General features: G+C 42.7%; 1 protein-coding gene across 4 annotated transcripts in view; it reads right to left on the reverse strand.

The window, feature by feature from the left end:
• Positions 1 to 6,101: 6,101 nt before the first annotated feature.
• LOC138794649 (elongin-A-like) overlaps positions 6,102 to 16,496 on the reverse strand; it is a 110,689-nt gene continuing 100,294 nt past the window's right edge. For all 4 annotated transcript variants that reach the window (XM_069973431.1, XM_069973432.1, XM_069973429.1 and 1 more), the window contains exons 10-11: positions 12,779 to 12,906; positions 6,102 to 6,290 (exon numbers count right to left, since the gene is read on the reverse strand). In XM_069973431.1, the coding sequence (XP_069829532.1) occupies positions 6,229 to 6,290; positions 12,779 to 12,906 (190 nt within the window). In that variant the 3' untranslated portion in view covers positions 6,102 to 6,228. The remainder of the gene's footprint in view (positions 6,291 to 12,778; positions 12,907 to 16,496) is intronic.

The raw sequence follows: 16,496 nt of genomic DNA on the forward strand, positions 1-16,496 counted from the left end.
CAGAATACCTGTCACAATGCTGGGTGTTGGGTGTACTAAGTCGATGTTATTTTTATTTAAATAAAATGGTCAACTAGGGGTGTGGGGGTGTTCTTTTTTAAAACAAATACCTTTCTCTATTGTGTTGTATTTAAATATTCTTTACTTTCAGACTTAGTAATGGATTCCGTCAATAAGACAGCTTCCACTACTAAGTCGGGGCCTAGTATTAGCCAGTATAAAATGGCATACACTAACACCCCCCCCCCCACACACATTATCACCCCAGTACCCAATGCCACCAGGGGTACTGGGAAAAGCCGGGTAACCAGTAGTCCCAGAGGGTCAAATTTGGCACTCCTGGACTTGGCGGTAGCAGGCTGGTATTATTAGGTTGGGGAGAGCCAAAACAATGGCCCTTCCCATCCTGGTACTACTAGGCTGCTGCTGTTTGGTTGTTAAACCTGTCTGGTTATGGAAATAGGGGGAACCCTATGCGTATTGAGGTCCTTTGACCTCCTATGAACCCAACCTGGTCCCAATGTATGATACATGGCAATGGTGGATTCAAACAATTTTATGAGCAGAAATTTAAAGCGTACCTGTCTTTGTAAAAAAAAAACTTTGACACGTCATAGAGAGACGTCAAAAGTTACGTTCAGACCTGTACTGATTGGGAGAACAAGCTGGGAGGAGACCTCACTGTAGTATGGTCCACTCCCTGTTCTGTGTTAGAAAAAAAAGTCAGGCTCTTATTATTCTTATACAGAGCGGGGAGAGGACGATTCTCCCGATCGGTACAGGTTTAAGGACTCAGTTTTTACAAACAGGTACACTTTACAGCATTAAGTTCAGTAAATAAAAGGGATATTTCCAAAGTTATCCACAGAACAGGAAATAAAAAGTTGATCTATGGGAATTCCACTGGGACCCCCACCGATCATGAGAAAGGAGGTAAACTGTACCCCTGAATGAATGGAGATAGGTATGAATAATAGTTTCTGGACTAAGCATAATAGGACCCAAATTTACCATTTTTTGTAAGCGAGAATGTAAAATCTTATATGTTGCAAAAAATAAGAGTTACTGTAGATTAGTTGGGGCCAAAATTTAGGCAACCATACTGAATAATGAAGAATTCCTCATTTGTATTTGCAGTTGTTTACCAGAAAATAAAATTCTCTGTTTTTGATGCAATGATCTTTATATAAGGATACAATAGGTTTTATATATTAAAAAAATGTAATAAAATTGCTTATTTTCATAAATTCACATCTATAGACATTTCTAATTCCAGACCAGTATGAGTAGCCCACGCCGAGCAGCTCTGCTATAATGCATAAACATATTGCTTACATATTGCATAATACTGCCATCTAGTGGCTGCTGCTTGGAAATACATTCTCAAATGTTTAATCTGTATTCTATAACAATTCACTAAGGGATAGAAAGGGTTCTGATTAGAGATGAGCGAACCTCAAGCATGCTCGAGTCCATCCAAAACCGATCATTCGGCATTTGATTAGCTGGGGCTGCTGAAGTTGGATAAAGCCCTAAGGTTGTCTGGAAAACATGGATACAGCCAATGACTATATCCATGATTTCCACATAGCCTTAGGGCTTTATCCAACTTCAGCAGGACTTCAGGATGGACTCGAGATGAGCGAACCTCGAGCATGCTCTAGTTCTAATGTATGGATGCCAAACAGCAGAGGAGAAAGTACAAGGTCAGTTCTCCATTAGGTACCAGTCCTCCTACCCTTTACATAGCACCCATAGTATATCACCTTACAGGAGGAAAAGATGGAGCTGTTTACAATACGCCACAGTCCTTAGTTTCAGTCTGGATTCAATTTGGGAAACAATTACATTTGTTGTACAACATAGCTTACAAATTCTAGATCATCATATTTGGCTTCCATAGACTGCGGCACAGTCTCCTTCCCCCAGTTCTGAGAAAACACTAAAATCTTTGTGGGAGCCTCTCTGTCTCCCCCTCCCTTCTGAGACAGCTCACTTCCCTAACATCTGCTTACAGCCTCCGTCCCTGCCTGCCAGGGCCGATTCTAGCTTTTTTGCTGCCTGAGGCGAAAACTGAAATAGCGCCCCCCCCCCCCTATACTGAGATCAACATCATATAAAAACCTAATACCACTACATAATGACTGCATATCACCACCCCATAGTGACAAAATATTATACCAATATTATTACTACACAAGGGAAAAATACCACGACATCCTGAACACACTACCTCATCTTAATGACTGATAAATACCACCAGTACTGCTACGAAAAAAAACTAGCGTATAGAGTCCAGCATTACCCCCACACAGTGACAGTATAGTGATCAGGGTGCAGTTACATCCAGTGACTCACAGGTGACGTCTTCTCTCTTCAGAGTCGTTCAATTTCTCGTTTCTTCAAATCTGCGCCATCAAATCTGCTGCAGATCCTGTACGTGTGAACGCACATGTGTTTTTTTTTGTCTTGCTTGAGGAACTCTCTTGTCTCCCATTTAGAATCAAGACGAAACGCAACAAAAATGCACATGTGTAAATGTTAGTGCATCCCCTTTCCTGTGACTCTCCAGGTGGTGAAAAATTACAACTTCCATCTATCTGGGCATGCTGGGAGTTGTTTCACACCAGCTAGCATTACTAGGTCGGGACATTGGCATACTGAGTATAAGATGCTGCAAAGCTGGGTGACCACATTATACTGAGAACAGGACACTGGGAAAGCTGGGTGACCACATTATACTGAGAACAGGACACTGGAAAAGCTGGGTGACCACATTATACTGAGAACAGGACACTGGAAAAGCTGGGTGACCACATTATACTGAGAACAGGACACTGGGAAAGCTGGGTGACCCCATTATACTGACAACAGGACATTGGAAAAGCTGGGTGACCCCATTATACTGAGAACAGGACACTGGGAAAGCTAGGTGACCCCATTATACTGACAACAGGACACTGGGAAAGCTGGGTGGCCACATTATACTGACAACAGGACACTGGGAAAGCTCGGTGGCCACATTATACTGAGAACAGGACACTGGGAAAGCTGGGTGACCACATTATACTGAGAACAGGACACTGGAAAAGCTGGGTGACCTCCATTATACTGAGAACAGGACACTGGGAAAGCTGGGTGACCACATTATACTGAGAACAGGACACTGGAAAAGCTGGGTGACCACATTATACTGAGAACAGGACATTGGGAAAGCTGGGTGACCCCATTATACTGAGAACAGGACACTGGGAAAGCTGGGTGACAACATTATACTGACAACAGGACATTGGGAAAGCCGGGTGACAACATTATACTGACAACAGGACATTGGGAAAGCCGGGTGACCACATTATACTGAGAACAGGACACTGGGAAAGCTGGGTGACCACATTATACTGAGAACAGGACACTGGGAAAGCTGGGTGGCCACATTATACTGACAACAGGACATTGGGAAAGCTGGGTGACCACATTATACTGACAACAGGACACTGGGAAAGCTGGGTGGCCACATTATACTGACAACAGGACACTGGGAAAGCTCGGTGGCCACATTATACTGAGAACAGGACACTGGGAAAGCTGGGTGACCACATTATACTGGGAAAGCTGGGTAACTCCCATTATACTGAGAACAGGACACTGGGAAAGCTGGGTGATCACATAATACTTAGTATAAGATGCTGGATAGCTGGGTGACCTCAGTCATACAATATGGTGGGTGACCTCACTTATACAGTATATTGTATAGCTGGGTGATCTCTAACTTGCAGTGCGAGTTAACATACAACCCGCGGGCTGCACAGGGGGCGGGGCTTATCATCAGGGGGCGGGGCTTGTCGGACATACCGGGGACAAGTAAATTCTCTATCAGTGGGCCCCCAGTCATTCAGCAACCCCCCAAATCACACTACCTACATCAGTAGTGGTGCTCCCTGTCCTCCAGCAGCAGCGCTACAGAAACCACAATCAGCCACCTCTTCACGTGGAGACACGTGTCAGCTGGATGCTTTTGCAGGCGGCAGTGTCTCCTGGGCTCCCCCACACACAGAGCCTGCAGTACATGTACAGGAAGCTGCTGCAGACAGGGCACTGCACCACACAGCCTCCTCCTCCTTCCCGACCACCACCAGCCTCACGCTGCTGCTGCTGCCGACACATGAGCTCAGGCACAATGCTCAGACATGTGCGCCTTCAGCTCCTTCACTGCCGCGCTCTGCACCAGCTCCCGCACTTCCCCCAGCCCGGCTCCTGCGTGCCCCCTCTGCCTGCGCCGCGTACTGCAGGTAATATATGCATGGCTGCTTACTGTGCAGGGGCGGCCAGTGCCGCCCCCTGCAGAGTCCTATGACCTGCCGCCTGAGGCGAACACTTCACATCGCCTCATGGCAGATGCGGCCCTGCTGCCTGCAATAATCTGCACTGTATATACATGAGCCCCCTACAAGTCATCTGGGCGTAGTCATTCTTCCAAATAGTCACGGTCATGGACATGGGCGGAGTCAGCGCTGTAATCACACCCCTCTAGGCATAATTCAAAGCACTGTACATCATTGAGAGGCAGGCCTTCCCTAGCATCGCAGCTCCGAAGTCTTCATTCAGGCGGACATGCTGTGCAGAGTGGCATGATTACAGTGCTGACTCCGCCCAGAACCGCGACTACTTGGAAGAACTACAATCCCTTCGCCGGAAGATGAAAGGGGAGAAGACGCACTGCGAGAGGAGCTGCTCGAGAGCGGGTGACAGGTGAGTTGTTTCCCCCTCCCCCCAAGCTGGTTAAACTTTCGGAGATAGCCCTGGACATTTATGCCTAGCGATGCCCCCAATTACAATCCCAAGCATATGAAATTGCAAAGTGTTGTTTTATACCAGGGACGGTATAAAACAACGGCATGTACTTTTTCTAACAAAGTGAATTTTCAGGTCTTGTTGTCTCCGAATTGTCAGCGACTTTAATAGAGCAAAACAGGACACATGGTAATTTACTTGGGACATATCGTATTTCATGCATAGGATGACTTCTTATTCAGTTCTTCTGCCATCTTTTTAGTTTACACTTTATTTCTTCTAAAATGCTCTAGAATGATCAATACAATCTGGAAGAGAATTTTTTTTTTTTTTTTATTAATTTAGTGTAGACACTGTTTCCTGTGTTCATCTTGTTGCAATAAACTGTGTGTAAAAGAAAGGTTGTCTCATTGTCACATTATGACCATTCATTTGGACATGAAGTGATACCGTTGTCTCCGCTCATAGGGTCATCATCCCTGCGCTGTATGCAGGAGATTAGTTTTCTAACTTGGTTCAACGCTGATGTCATTACAATTCTCCTGGTGGACTGTATCATTTCTGTATGGATAACTAAAACCAGCAAAAATCATTCACCAGAAGCTCTCAAGGTAGCCAGGGTCTCACAGTGTCAGAGGCCGAGAGAGCTTCAGGTGAATGACAGAAGCTTTGGAGACTTTCAGTGTGAGGGACAACACTGCAGGCTCTCCTGAACCCCCAGCACTACTGCCTCCTGCTTGGGTTAACCCCGGCCTGACCGCAGCAGGTCTCCCCAGCTGCAGATAGTCAGCCACTTCTAAATTATATAGACTGTATAGAATATAATTTAGATGTGGGTGACTGGCTGCTGCGGTCAGGCAAGGGTTAATATTTTTTCAACGTATAAGACTACCTCAACTCTGCTATGTCACTACATCACCTCTGCTATGTCACTAACTCAACTCTGCTATTTCTTGTGGATATCAGCTCTGCTACATCATGGACCAATCAGGCTTAAGCATTGCATAATGTGAGATGTAGTTTTCTGGCCGGTGCCATGTTGGATATAGATCGGCTTTTTAAAAAACTTGTAACTATAAAAACGGAAGCAGCTAGAAAGACAGGAGAAGGTTAAAAATACCCAGGGGAACTTTGGGAGTAAGAACAGCTAGGTTTAGGAGCATTTTATTTTCTAGCTCTTGGGGGGAATACCCCTTTAAAAGTTGGGGGCCGTCCTATACACCAGAAAATACAGTACTTCAAACTTTAACACTTGAAAATATTCAACACAGTTGTAGTATTTAACTTTATTAGAATACAATATACACCAGCAGGTACATACACAAAGTGCTATATTCAAGGGACCATGCATTGAAGAAGGGGGGAGAAAAAAAAAAAAGAAGCAGGCTCTCTCTTAAACTTAAATTATGGCACTTGAGAACCTCAAAGTACGAAAATTCATCTTGGTCCCACCCTGTTCTTGAAGGCTCGCATAGATTTTGCCATCATTGGTGCGATTTCTAAAAGAGGAATGTTAAGAGATTATCAACCAGAACACTCATGGAGAAGCGAACGTGTTCAATTCATTAACTTTACAAACAGGTGGTCCCCAACCGGTCCACCTAGAGAACAATAGCACCATGTGGTGTCACTAAACATATCCCAAGAGGTAAACAATGAAAATCAAAAGAATATAGACAATGCTTCATATAAAAAAAAAAAAATATATTATATATATGTAAGAATACATCTACCATTAAAAGTATAGAATGATCATGTCTTTATTAGTGGGCAAACAAAGAAAATCAGCAAGGGATCAAATACTTCTTGGACTAATATATATATATATATATATATATATATATATATATATATATATTATATATATATATATATATATATATATATATATTATATATATATATATATATATATATATATATATATATATATATATATATACACATACACACACACACACACATACATATATACACACACACACACATATATACACACACATACATATATACACACACATACATATATACACACACATACATATATACACACACATACATATACATATATATATATATATATATATATATATATATATATATATATATATATATACACATATATACACATACATATATATATATATATATATATTTAAAACCCTGTTAGCAGGCTCCAGTTTAACCATTAGGAGGTATAATAAATCTGTGGCAGGAAGATACAAACCCAAATTGTAATCAATCCATGATGAAATATCAATTTATTTCACAGTGTACAATATATATGCACCTCACTAGGGATGAGCAGATTTACAGTACTAGCGAAGTGCTCTGTGCCTCTCTGCTCCACGTGGCTGGAAAAGCTGGATCCAGTCCCAGGAAACTTCTCCCAGTTTCCCCATGACTGGATCCAGCGCTTCCCCAGTGACCCGACACACGGAAAACTCAGTGTGCAGGGTCTGGCACCGACCCCAGCAAAGAAGGGGGTCACTTATGCCCTTCCTAACTGTTGCGGGTGCGTTCAGACCTGAACATGGACTTCAGCAATAACCCCAAAAAAAGTCCACGTTGGCACAAAAACGCAAAAAAAAAAAAAAAAAACACACACACACACAAACGCCACGCACAGCATGGCCAATTTTTTGCAATTTTTGTGGAGGCAAGAAAAACACAATAAAAAAAATAAACAAACAAAAAAAAAACGTGTTTGGGGGAACCCCAAGCGACCTAAGGCCCCGTTCCCACTGAGCAAAACTAGCGGAATTCCGCGGCGGAATTGTCCGCTGCGGAATGCTGTTAGCCTCCCGCTCATAATTGGAGTCTATGGGAGGTGCGCGCTCCTGCCCTGTCCGCGCTGAAGAATGAACATGTTCCAAAGATTAGCAGCAAATATAGAAATAAAAATCCAAAAAGGATAGACAGGAGGAGAGAGAAAAAAACAAAAAGGTGAGAAGAGGTAGAAATCTCCTATAAAATACTCATGGGTGGAAAAGTTCCCTTATAAGACTCCACCTCCTTGTGACTGAGATTTTTACTCCCTTTGATTCTCGTCAATAGACATATAAGCGGCATACAGTATATGAACTGTTCACATCTTAGATCTTTATTTTCTTTCAAATCAACTGGTGCCAGAGATTTTTAATTTACTTCTATTAAACAAAATCTCAAGTCTTCCAGTACTTATCAGCCGCTGTATGTCCTGCAGGAAGTGGTGTATTCATTCCAGTCTGGAGATCAGGAGAGGTTTTCTATAGGGATTTGCTCCTGCTCTGGACAGTTCCTGTTATGGACAGAGGTGTCATCAGAGAGCACTGTGTCAGAGTGGAAAGAATACACAACTTCCTGCAGGACATACAGCAGCTGATAAGGACTGGAAGACTGGAAGGCACTTTCTGCCACCAGTTAATTTTAACGGAAAATTATAATTTTTTTGGTTAAAGGGGTGCTCCAGCATGGGGGCACTTTCTAGGGGGGACTGGGGAGGAGGTGGCTGAAATAAAAAAAAGACGTCCACTCACCTCCCCGGTTCCAGCGGCGGGTCACTCATTGTGGCGCTCCGGTACCCGATTCCCGGCCGCTTCCTGGTGTCTGACGCCGCCCGAGACGCTACGTCTCAGGGCCGCTCAGCCACTCAGTGAAGGAGGCGGGATCAGTTTGAAGTCCGCTCGGATCCCGCCTCCTTCACTGAGTGGCTGAGCGGCCCTGAGACGTAGCGTCTCGGGCGGCGTCAGACACCAGGAAGCGGCCGGGAATCGGGTACCGGAGCGCCGCAATGAGTGACCCGCCGCTGGAACCGGGGAGGTGAGTGGACGTCTTTTTTTTATTTCAGCCACCTCCTCCCCAGTCCCCCCTAGAAAGTGCCCCCATGCTGGAGCACCCCTTTAACTACCCTCCCAGAGCTGATTTGTACGAAAAAATAAAAACACAATAAAAACCAGTATATTTCCTATGACAAGTGAAAGGGAAAGGATTCTTACTTATTGCTCATTTCAGCCTCCTAAACTGTCCGGTTAACAAAATATATTTTTAGATCTGTGGCACATTGCAATGTATTTCTTCTCACATTTAGGGCTGGCAGGCTAGGTTGGTGGCTGCCACCTGTCAGGAGCAGCTGTCACTGTGATCTTACACACTGCACCAGGAGTCTGGAGCTTGTCACATTACTAACATCAAGACTAAAGCCCAGCTGGCACATGCTGAACATTGGAGGCTGGAACAACTGGCGCAATGTGTGTATGTGTGTATGTGAGGATAACCCATCATACATACAGTATATAGTGGTTATATACTGTATTATGAATAACCAAATTGTTTATCATAGTAATACACTTAAATAGCCATGAGTTTAACCCCTTAAGGACGGAGCCAATTTCAATTTTTGCGTTTTAGTTTTTTCCTCCTGGTACTTAAAAGGCCATAGAACTTGCATTTTTCCACCTAGAAACCCACATGAGCCCTTATTTTTTGCGTCACTAACTGTACTTTGCAATGACAGGCTGAATTTTTCATAAAGTACACTGCGAAACCAGAAAAAAATTCAAAGTGTGGTGAAATTGAAAAAAAAAAAAAGCATTTTGTTTATTTGGGGGAAATGTGTTTTTACGCCATTCGCCCTGGGGTAAAACTAACTTGTTATATATGTTCCTCAAGTCGTTACGATTACTATGATATATAACTTATATTGTATCTGATGGCCTGTAAAAAATTTAAACCATTGTCAACAAATATACGTCACTTAAAACCGCTCCATTCCCAGGCTTATAGCGCTTTTATCCTTTGGTCTATGGGGCTGTGTCAGGTGTCATTTTTTGCACCATGATGTGTTCTTTCTATCGGTACCTTGATTGCGCATATACGACTTTTTGATCGCTTTTTATTACAATTTTTCTGGATTTGATGCGACCAAAAATGTGCAATTTTGCAGTTTAGGATTTTTTTGCGCTGACACCATTTACCGTGAGAGATCAGGAATGTGATTAATTAATAGTTCGGGCGATTACGCACGCGGCGATAGCAAACATGTTTATTTATTTATTTATTTATTTACTTTTATTTATAACCTGGGAAAAGGGGGGTGATTCAGACTTTTATTAGGGGAGGGGGCTTTTTACTATTAACAACACTTTTTTTTTTACTTTAACACTTATACTAGAAGCCCCCCTGGGGTTAGGGTTATTCCCCCCGGGGTTAGGGTTATTCCCCCCTGGGGTTAGGGTTATTCCCCCTGGGGGACTTCTAGTATAAGTGATCTGATCTCTCAGAGATCTCTGCAGCATAGATATGCTGCTGCTGCAGCCGGAAGTAAACGAGTGCCGAGTCGGGGACGGCGCCATCTTGGAGCGGTCCCCAGCCGGCTTCAGAAACGGAGATTGCTCCTCCGGGATAACATCCTGGAGGAGCGATCTCTGCCACTAGACACCAGGGATGACGCTGCGTCCGGTAATCGGATGCAGCTGTCATGTTTGACAGCTGCATCTGATTACTGTATTAGCGGGCACAGCGATCGGACCGTGCCCGCTAATACCTGCGGTCCCGGGCTACAAGCGGCACCCGGGACCGCCGCTCTGAACGTCCTTACCGGCATCAGGGCCCGATGTCGTTAAGGGGTTTAAGGGGTTATCCAGCAAAAATCTTCTTTCAGAAAGTTATATAGATTTGTAATTTACTTCTATTTAAAAATCTCAAGTCTTCCCATACTTATCAGCTGCTGTATGTCTTTTAAGTATGGGACAACTTGAGATTTTTTAAATAGAAGGAAATTACAAATCTATATAACTTTATGAAACCAGTTGATTTGAAAGAAAAAAAGACTTTTGCTGGACAACCCCTTCAAGTAAACTGGTAAAGGTCTTAAAAAATAAACCCACATATTTTCTTCAATACAGCAATATAGGACATAGCAATGTATGTGCCTGGTGCCTAGCTGTTAGGGTGCACAGAGATCACATAGGGCATCAGATGGATATATGCTCTCCTATAGTTATCGCTGAGGATAGAGTACCCCCTTATGTCTCTCAAGCAATCCATCAGTAATGGGAGCTATACAAAAAGTCTTAGATTAGCTTCCCAACATCTGATAAATTCTATGTATGAGATTGTTACTATTGGGCCCCTATGCGGATGCACATGTGGCATATCCATCCCTGTGTTAGGGACTTGGTAAGACCGAGTCAATGAAGATCCTGCAGTATACACAGTTACTGGACACTAGGTGGCGCGCTGGGCACTTTATTAAACCGGGATAGGGAACCTTCAGCTGTTGCAAAGCTTCACTATGGCTTTGGCTGTCCGGGCATGATGGGAATTGTAGTTTTGCCACATCTGGAGGGCTGAAGGTTCCCCATCTCTAGGAGAAGACAATGCGATTGCACTAGTGGGTTCTAGAAGTATATCTTATACATCTCAGATCAGCGGAGCTTGCTGTATATCTTATACATCTCAGAACAGCGGAGCTTGCTGTATATCTTATACATCTCAGATCAGCGGAGCTTGCTGTATATCTTATACATCTCAGATCAGCGGAGCTTGCTGTATATCTTATACATCTCAGAACAGCGGAGCTTGCTGTATATCTTATACATCTCAGATCAGCGGAGCTTGCTGTATATCTTATACATCTCAGAACAGCGGAGCTTGCTGTATATCTTATACATCTCAGATCAGCGGAGCTTGCTGTATATCTTATACATCTCAGAACAGCGGAGCTTGCTGTAACACTGAATGTGCTGCACAATGGTGTCCCAGCTACTTGCTGGGGAGAGAATTGCAGTCGGGATTTATGCAAGTGACTAAAGCTGAGTGGATATAGTGATGTGCAGGGAAATACGGCAGTAAAACCGCCCTGCACTTACTAAACATCAGGCGAAATTCTGTATCCTATAGACATATACTGGCTATTGATTGTTTACACAGAGAGATTTATCTGAAAGATTTTTGAAGCCAAAGCCAAGAAAGGATTTGAAAATAGGTTAAAATCTCAGGCTTTCCTTTATGACCTGATGTCTGTTTATAGTCTGTTCCTGGCTTTGGCTTCAAAAATCTATCAGATAAATCTGTCTGTGTGAACACACCATCAGGCTGAATTCATACTACGTTTTTACAATCAGTAATGTTTCACGGATGGAAAAAAAGAGGCATTTGTGCGCGTCCGTTTTGATCTGTTTTTCCATTGCCTTCCATTACTTAAAAAAAAAAAAAAACACAGGCCGAGTTCACACTACATTTTTGCAATCAGTTTTTTTTTTCATCCGTTTTTACAAAAAACAGATGCATTTGCGTACATCCGTTTTGATCCGTGTTTCCATTGACTTCCATTATAAAAAAAGAAAACTGATCAAAACATTTCCTTTTTTTAGTTTTCTTTTTTTATACTGGAAGTCAATGGAAACACGGATCAAAACGGATGTACGCAAATGCATCTGGCTTTTGCAAAAATAGATGAAAAAAAATATGGATTGCAAAAATGTAGTGTGAACTTGGCCTAAGTTTTTTGGGTTTTTTTTGTGAGGGAGCAGGCAAAAATAATTTGCGGTGAGGATAGTCTCCACCTCTGGGCAGGACACATGAGCCTCCTTCAATCTATTTAACCAATTGACGACACAGGATGAGCATGCTTGCCCTGGTGCCATCCACATTGTATAGTGCAGGCTGAGGACGCATGCACACATTGCAGCTAGGGGCCTCCAATAATAGCGATTCTCCATACCCACTATTTAACCATTTTGATGCCACTGTCAAAACTGACACCACAGGACGACACTGGGAGAGTGTAGTAAGGAAAAATAAATAAAATAATTTTTTTTTATAATATATATATATATATATATATATATATATATATATATAATTTAAAGGGCCGGAGCACCTCTTTTCCTTTATTAGAAAGATGTGTGTACTTGCCCAATATACCCAACGTAATCAAATAATTTAGAAACTGTTCCATAGATTGGAATTAATATAGAAGAATGTGTAGGAAGAGCTTTACTTACTCTTTATAACTTTTTTTGGATCTTGACTTTGGCCAAACTGGCTACTACTAGGAGGCACGTAGGCATTCTGGTGAACATTCACGTTGGGAGCTGAGACATTACTCTCCTTTGTTTCTATTTTTTGCAGCCTATAATGGTATAATAAGAAAAGTAAAATGAGTCATGACAAAACCTTATCATACGACTGTCAGGTTATAGAGTTAATGATACAAGGTACGCCATACTCTTCTTCTGAAGCCTGGTACGGCAAAATGTACGTCGGGACAGCTCCAGCCGATGCAGTAAGATGGATAAGTGAGATCTATACTGAGGAAATGTTTATGTGGTACTCAATCGGTCACCTGCTTAGTTGTTCCTGGTGACACCACTGCTGTGGTGGTTGGTCGGTGGTGTAGTACAGCTTAGCCAGTCAGAGGATTGTTGGGGCGTCAGTGCTAGTTCAGCACACAGGTTTGGTGTTACTTTTTTGTTATGGCTGGCTGTACTAGTCCCCAATGGTAGGTGACCTGCCGGGTTGTGATGGGTACCTTGGGTTCTTGTCACAGTAGTCCTGAGTGGATATTGACCCACCTGGACTGTCGGTGCCGCCACCAGCAGAAAGGGGGGAGTAACCCTTGGAGTATATAGCTGAGAGGTGTAGGTGCTGGTGCAATGATGACAGAGTCCCAGTAGAATAAATAAAATGGCTTTACTGATAATCTCTACTTTAAAGTGCTGAGGTAGTATAGCGGTGCTTGTGTAGCTTAGTGTTGAGCAGTGAAGAGAAGAGGAGAGGAGTGAGAGCCCCACCCAGGGTAGTAGTGTGCTCTGCCGGAACTTGAGAGATACTTGAGAGAAGAGAAGAATACTTGTGCCCTGTTTCACTAACCACCTTCTGCCCTGCAGTTTTGGGGTACCCTTCCTATCAGGGTGACACAAGCCCCAAGTTACCTGAGAGTAGCCAAGTGTCCGAAATTATCCGGTGTCACCTGCGCTGCGAGGTAGAGTACTTAGACCTTTGTTACAGTTGCTTTGCTCTATCCGGGTCAGTTCCTCTGTATTAGGACACTGCCCTGCACTTTTCAGAGAGGTTCACGGCGTGTGCTGCGGTTATCTCCAACTTGTCCTTCTTTAGGGGTCTAGCACTGTATAGTGTCTGCAGTTATACTTTCAGATGTAAAAGTTCTCCATACACGAGTGTCTTGGCTCACTAACACAGCTGGACTGTCCTGGACAGGGATCCTGGCAGAGCCAGGCTCTGGCTAAGTTCAGCAGGGATGCCTGTTCTGTGTGTGTCCTACTCCTCAGAGAATCAGAGGGAAACGCACGCTACACTTACCCTTGTAGGAAGTACTCTCACTTGGGGAGAGTATGTAAGAGCCCCTGTGAGTGGTGCAGAAAAGAGAGTGTGCAAAGAAAGAAGCATATAGATAGGTAGAAGAAAAGAAGTATCTCCATTGGCCCATAAGATCACAGAATACAAAGTAAAAACAGTAACCCTATAGTTAATACAGCTGTGCAACACACATATATATATCTGCTCATACATAAAATACTGGCATCTAGTGGTGAAACTAGAAAATGCAGCTTTATCACCACTTTCCTTACGAGTGCAAGGCTTTTGCGACAGGTACCATACAAGGCACATCCGTGGCACATTTACAACCTACCTGTAGAACTTCTGCATGTGGTACACAGTGGAATAGTATCCACATGTACATAGTAGGCAGTTTACAAAAGATACTCTGAGCACCTTAGTCTTTTATGTCTATACTGCACAGTACCTTTTATGTTCTTTTATATGGTATTGATCATTGGTCATTTATTTATTGGTTATTTATTTATTTTCATGAATTAAATTTTTTTATGGTACCAAGACTTAATAATTCATGCAAAATTTAAAGATATTTATGTATTTTGAACTATGCCAATATTTTCTTTGTGTATCCATTCTTGTTGATGGGTTGTGCTTTCTAAGATAGAATATATAGTTGATGCTATGTCTGCGTACTCAAAGTAGGGGATGCCAGTTGAATCGATTTTATTTTATGCACTTGAAATTTGCCGTATGCTATGTTAAAGGGGTAGTTTAAAGGGGTTATCCAGCGAAAATCTTTTTCTTTCAAATCAACTGGTGACAGAAAGTGCCAGAGATATGTCATTTACTTCTATTTAAAAATCTCCAGTCTTCCAGTACTTATCAGCTGCTGTATGTCCTGCAGGAGGTGGTGTATTCTATCCAGTCTGACACAGTGCTCTCTGCTGCCACCTCTGTCCATGTCAGGAACTATCCAGAACAGGAGAAGTTTTCTATGGGTATTTGCTGCTGCTCTGGACAGTTCCAGACATGAACAGAGGTGGCAAAAGAGAACACTGTGTCAGACTGGAGAGAATACACTACTTCCTGTAGGACATACAGCAGCTGAGAAGTACTGGAAGACTGGAGATTTTTAAAAAGTAGTAAATTAATTAAAAAAAAAACTTTCTGAAACTAGTTGATTTGAAAGAAAAATTTTTTTTTTGCTAGAGTACCCCTTTAATGTATATGTAGAAATATAGAATGTATCCATCCCTCCCTTGGATGAACTTCATGGATGCATTTTTTTAAACCCTTATGTAACCTTTTTTTAACTTCTGTAACTATATATAGAAAATAGGGAAATCATTTATTTTAAATGAGAGACACAATTTCTGTATCTATACCAATTAGTGGGCAATGTATACAACAAAGGCTTAAAATGTAAAACGTGCGTCACCGGGCGGCAGGACAGTGTGAATGACAGCAACAGGCAGGGAGTGAATTTCCTATCACTTCCAAGATCATGTTTCACTATATAGTTACACAGCTAAAATAGTTTATTGCCTTCAGGTACACAAGAGCCACATTAGTGTCTGTACTGCAGACTGGGAGCAGATCACTGCTTACTGAGAACAGAGAGCGGGGGAGAAGAGAAGCAACAAATCACACTATTCTACAGTATGTCCCCTGGAATAGTAAGAAGAGAATATAGTATATTATCACACTACTTTTTTCACTACTAGCATTGGAAGATGTAGATTTCCACTTCTATTGATTCCATTGGATTATTATAGAGAGTCACCACATCCTGCAAAGAGAAGCTTCACTTACATTGGTCCCCGTCCCTACTGGGGTTTAAAATAAAAAATCCAAATTGACCTATAAAGTTTGTTTTTTGAACGCACATGTAGTTTTTTAAAGCATTCAGTAAATACATACAGTGAACACAGGAAGATTGGTATAATATATTAAAAGCCACTTTGGGAATAGGAAAATAACAGGTACTGGAAGACTGGAGAATTTATTATTATTTTTTTTTTTTTAAAAGGACAACTTCGGCGGGACCCACCAAAAAAAAAAACAAAAAAAAACACAGACACCATACTCACCATCCCTCTGGTGATGATCGCCACTCCATTCGCCCGCCGTACGCCTCACCATCACCTGCGTCCGCCATCCAGCGATGCCTCTTACTTCCGTGTCCATGGGAGAGAAAAGGGCACCGGCAGCCTTTTCATTGGCTGGAGCGCATCACATGGCTTCCAGCAAGCTCAGGCAAAAAGGGCAGAAGCCATGTGATGCGCTCCAGCCAATGAAAAGGCTGCTGGTGCGCATATGCACCAGCAGCCTTTTCTCTCCCATTCACTTTCAATGAAGACGCCGAGGAGGAAGAAGACCCGGACCGCCCCCCGCCTCTGACGTCGTCGTCACCAGATGCCG

This window comes from Dendropsophus ebraccatus, chromosome 6 (assembly GCF_027789765.1).
Source record: "Dendropsophus ebraccatus isolate aDenEbr1 chromosome 6, aDenEbr1.pat, whole genome shotgun sequence".
Taxonomy (NCBI): Eukaryota; Metazoa; Chordata; class Amphibia; order Anura; family Hylidae; genus Dendropsophus; species Dendropsophus ebraccatus.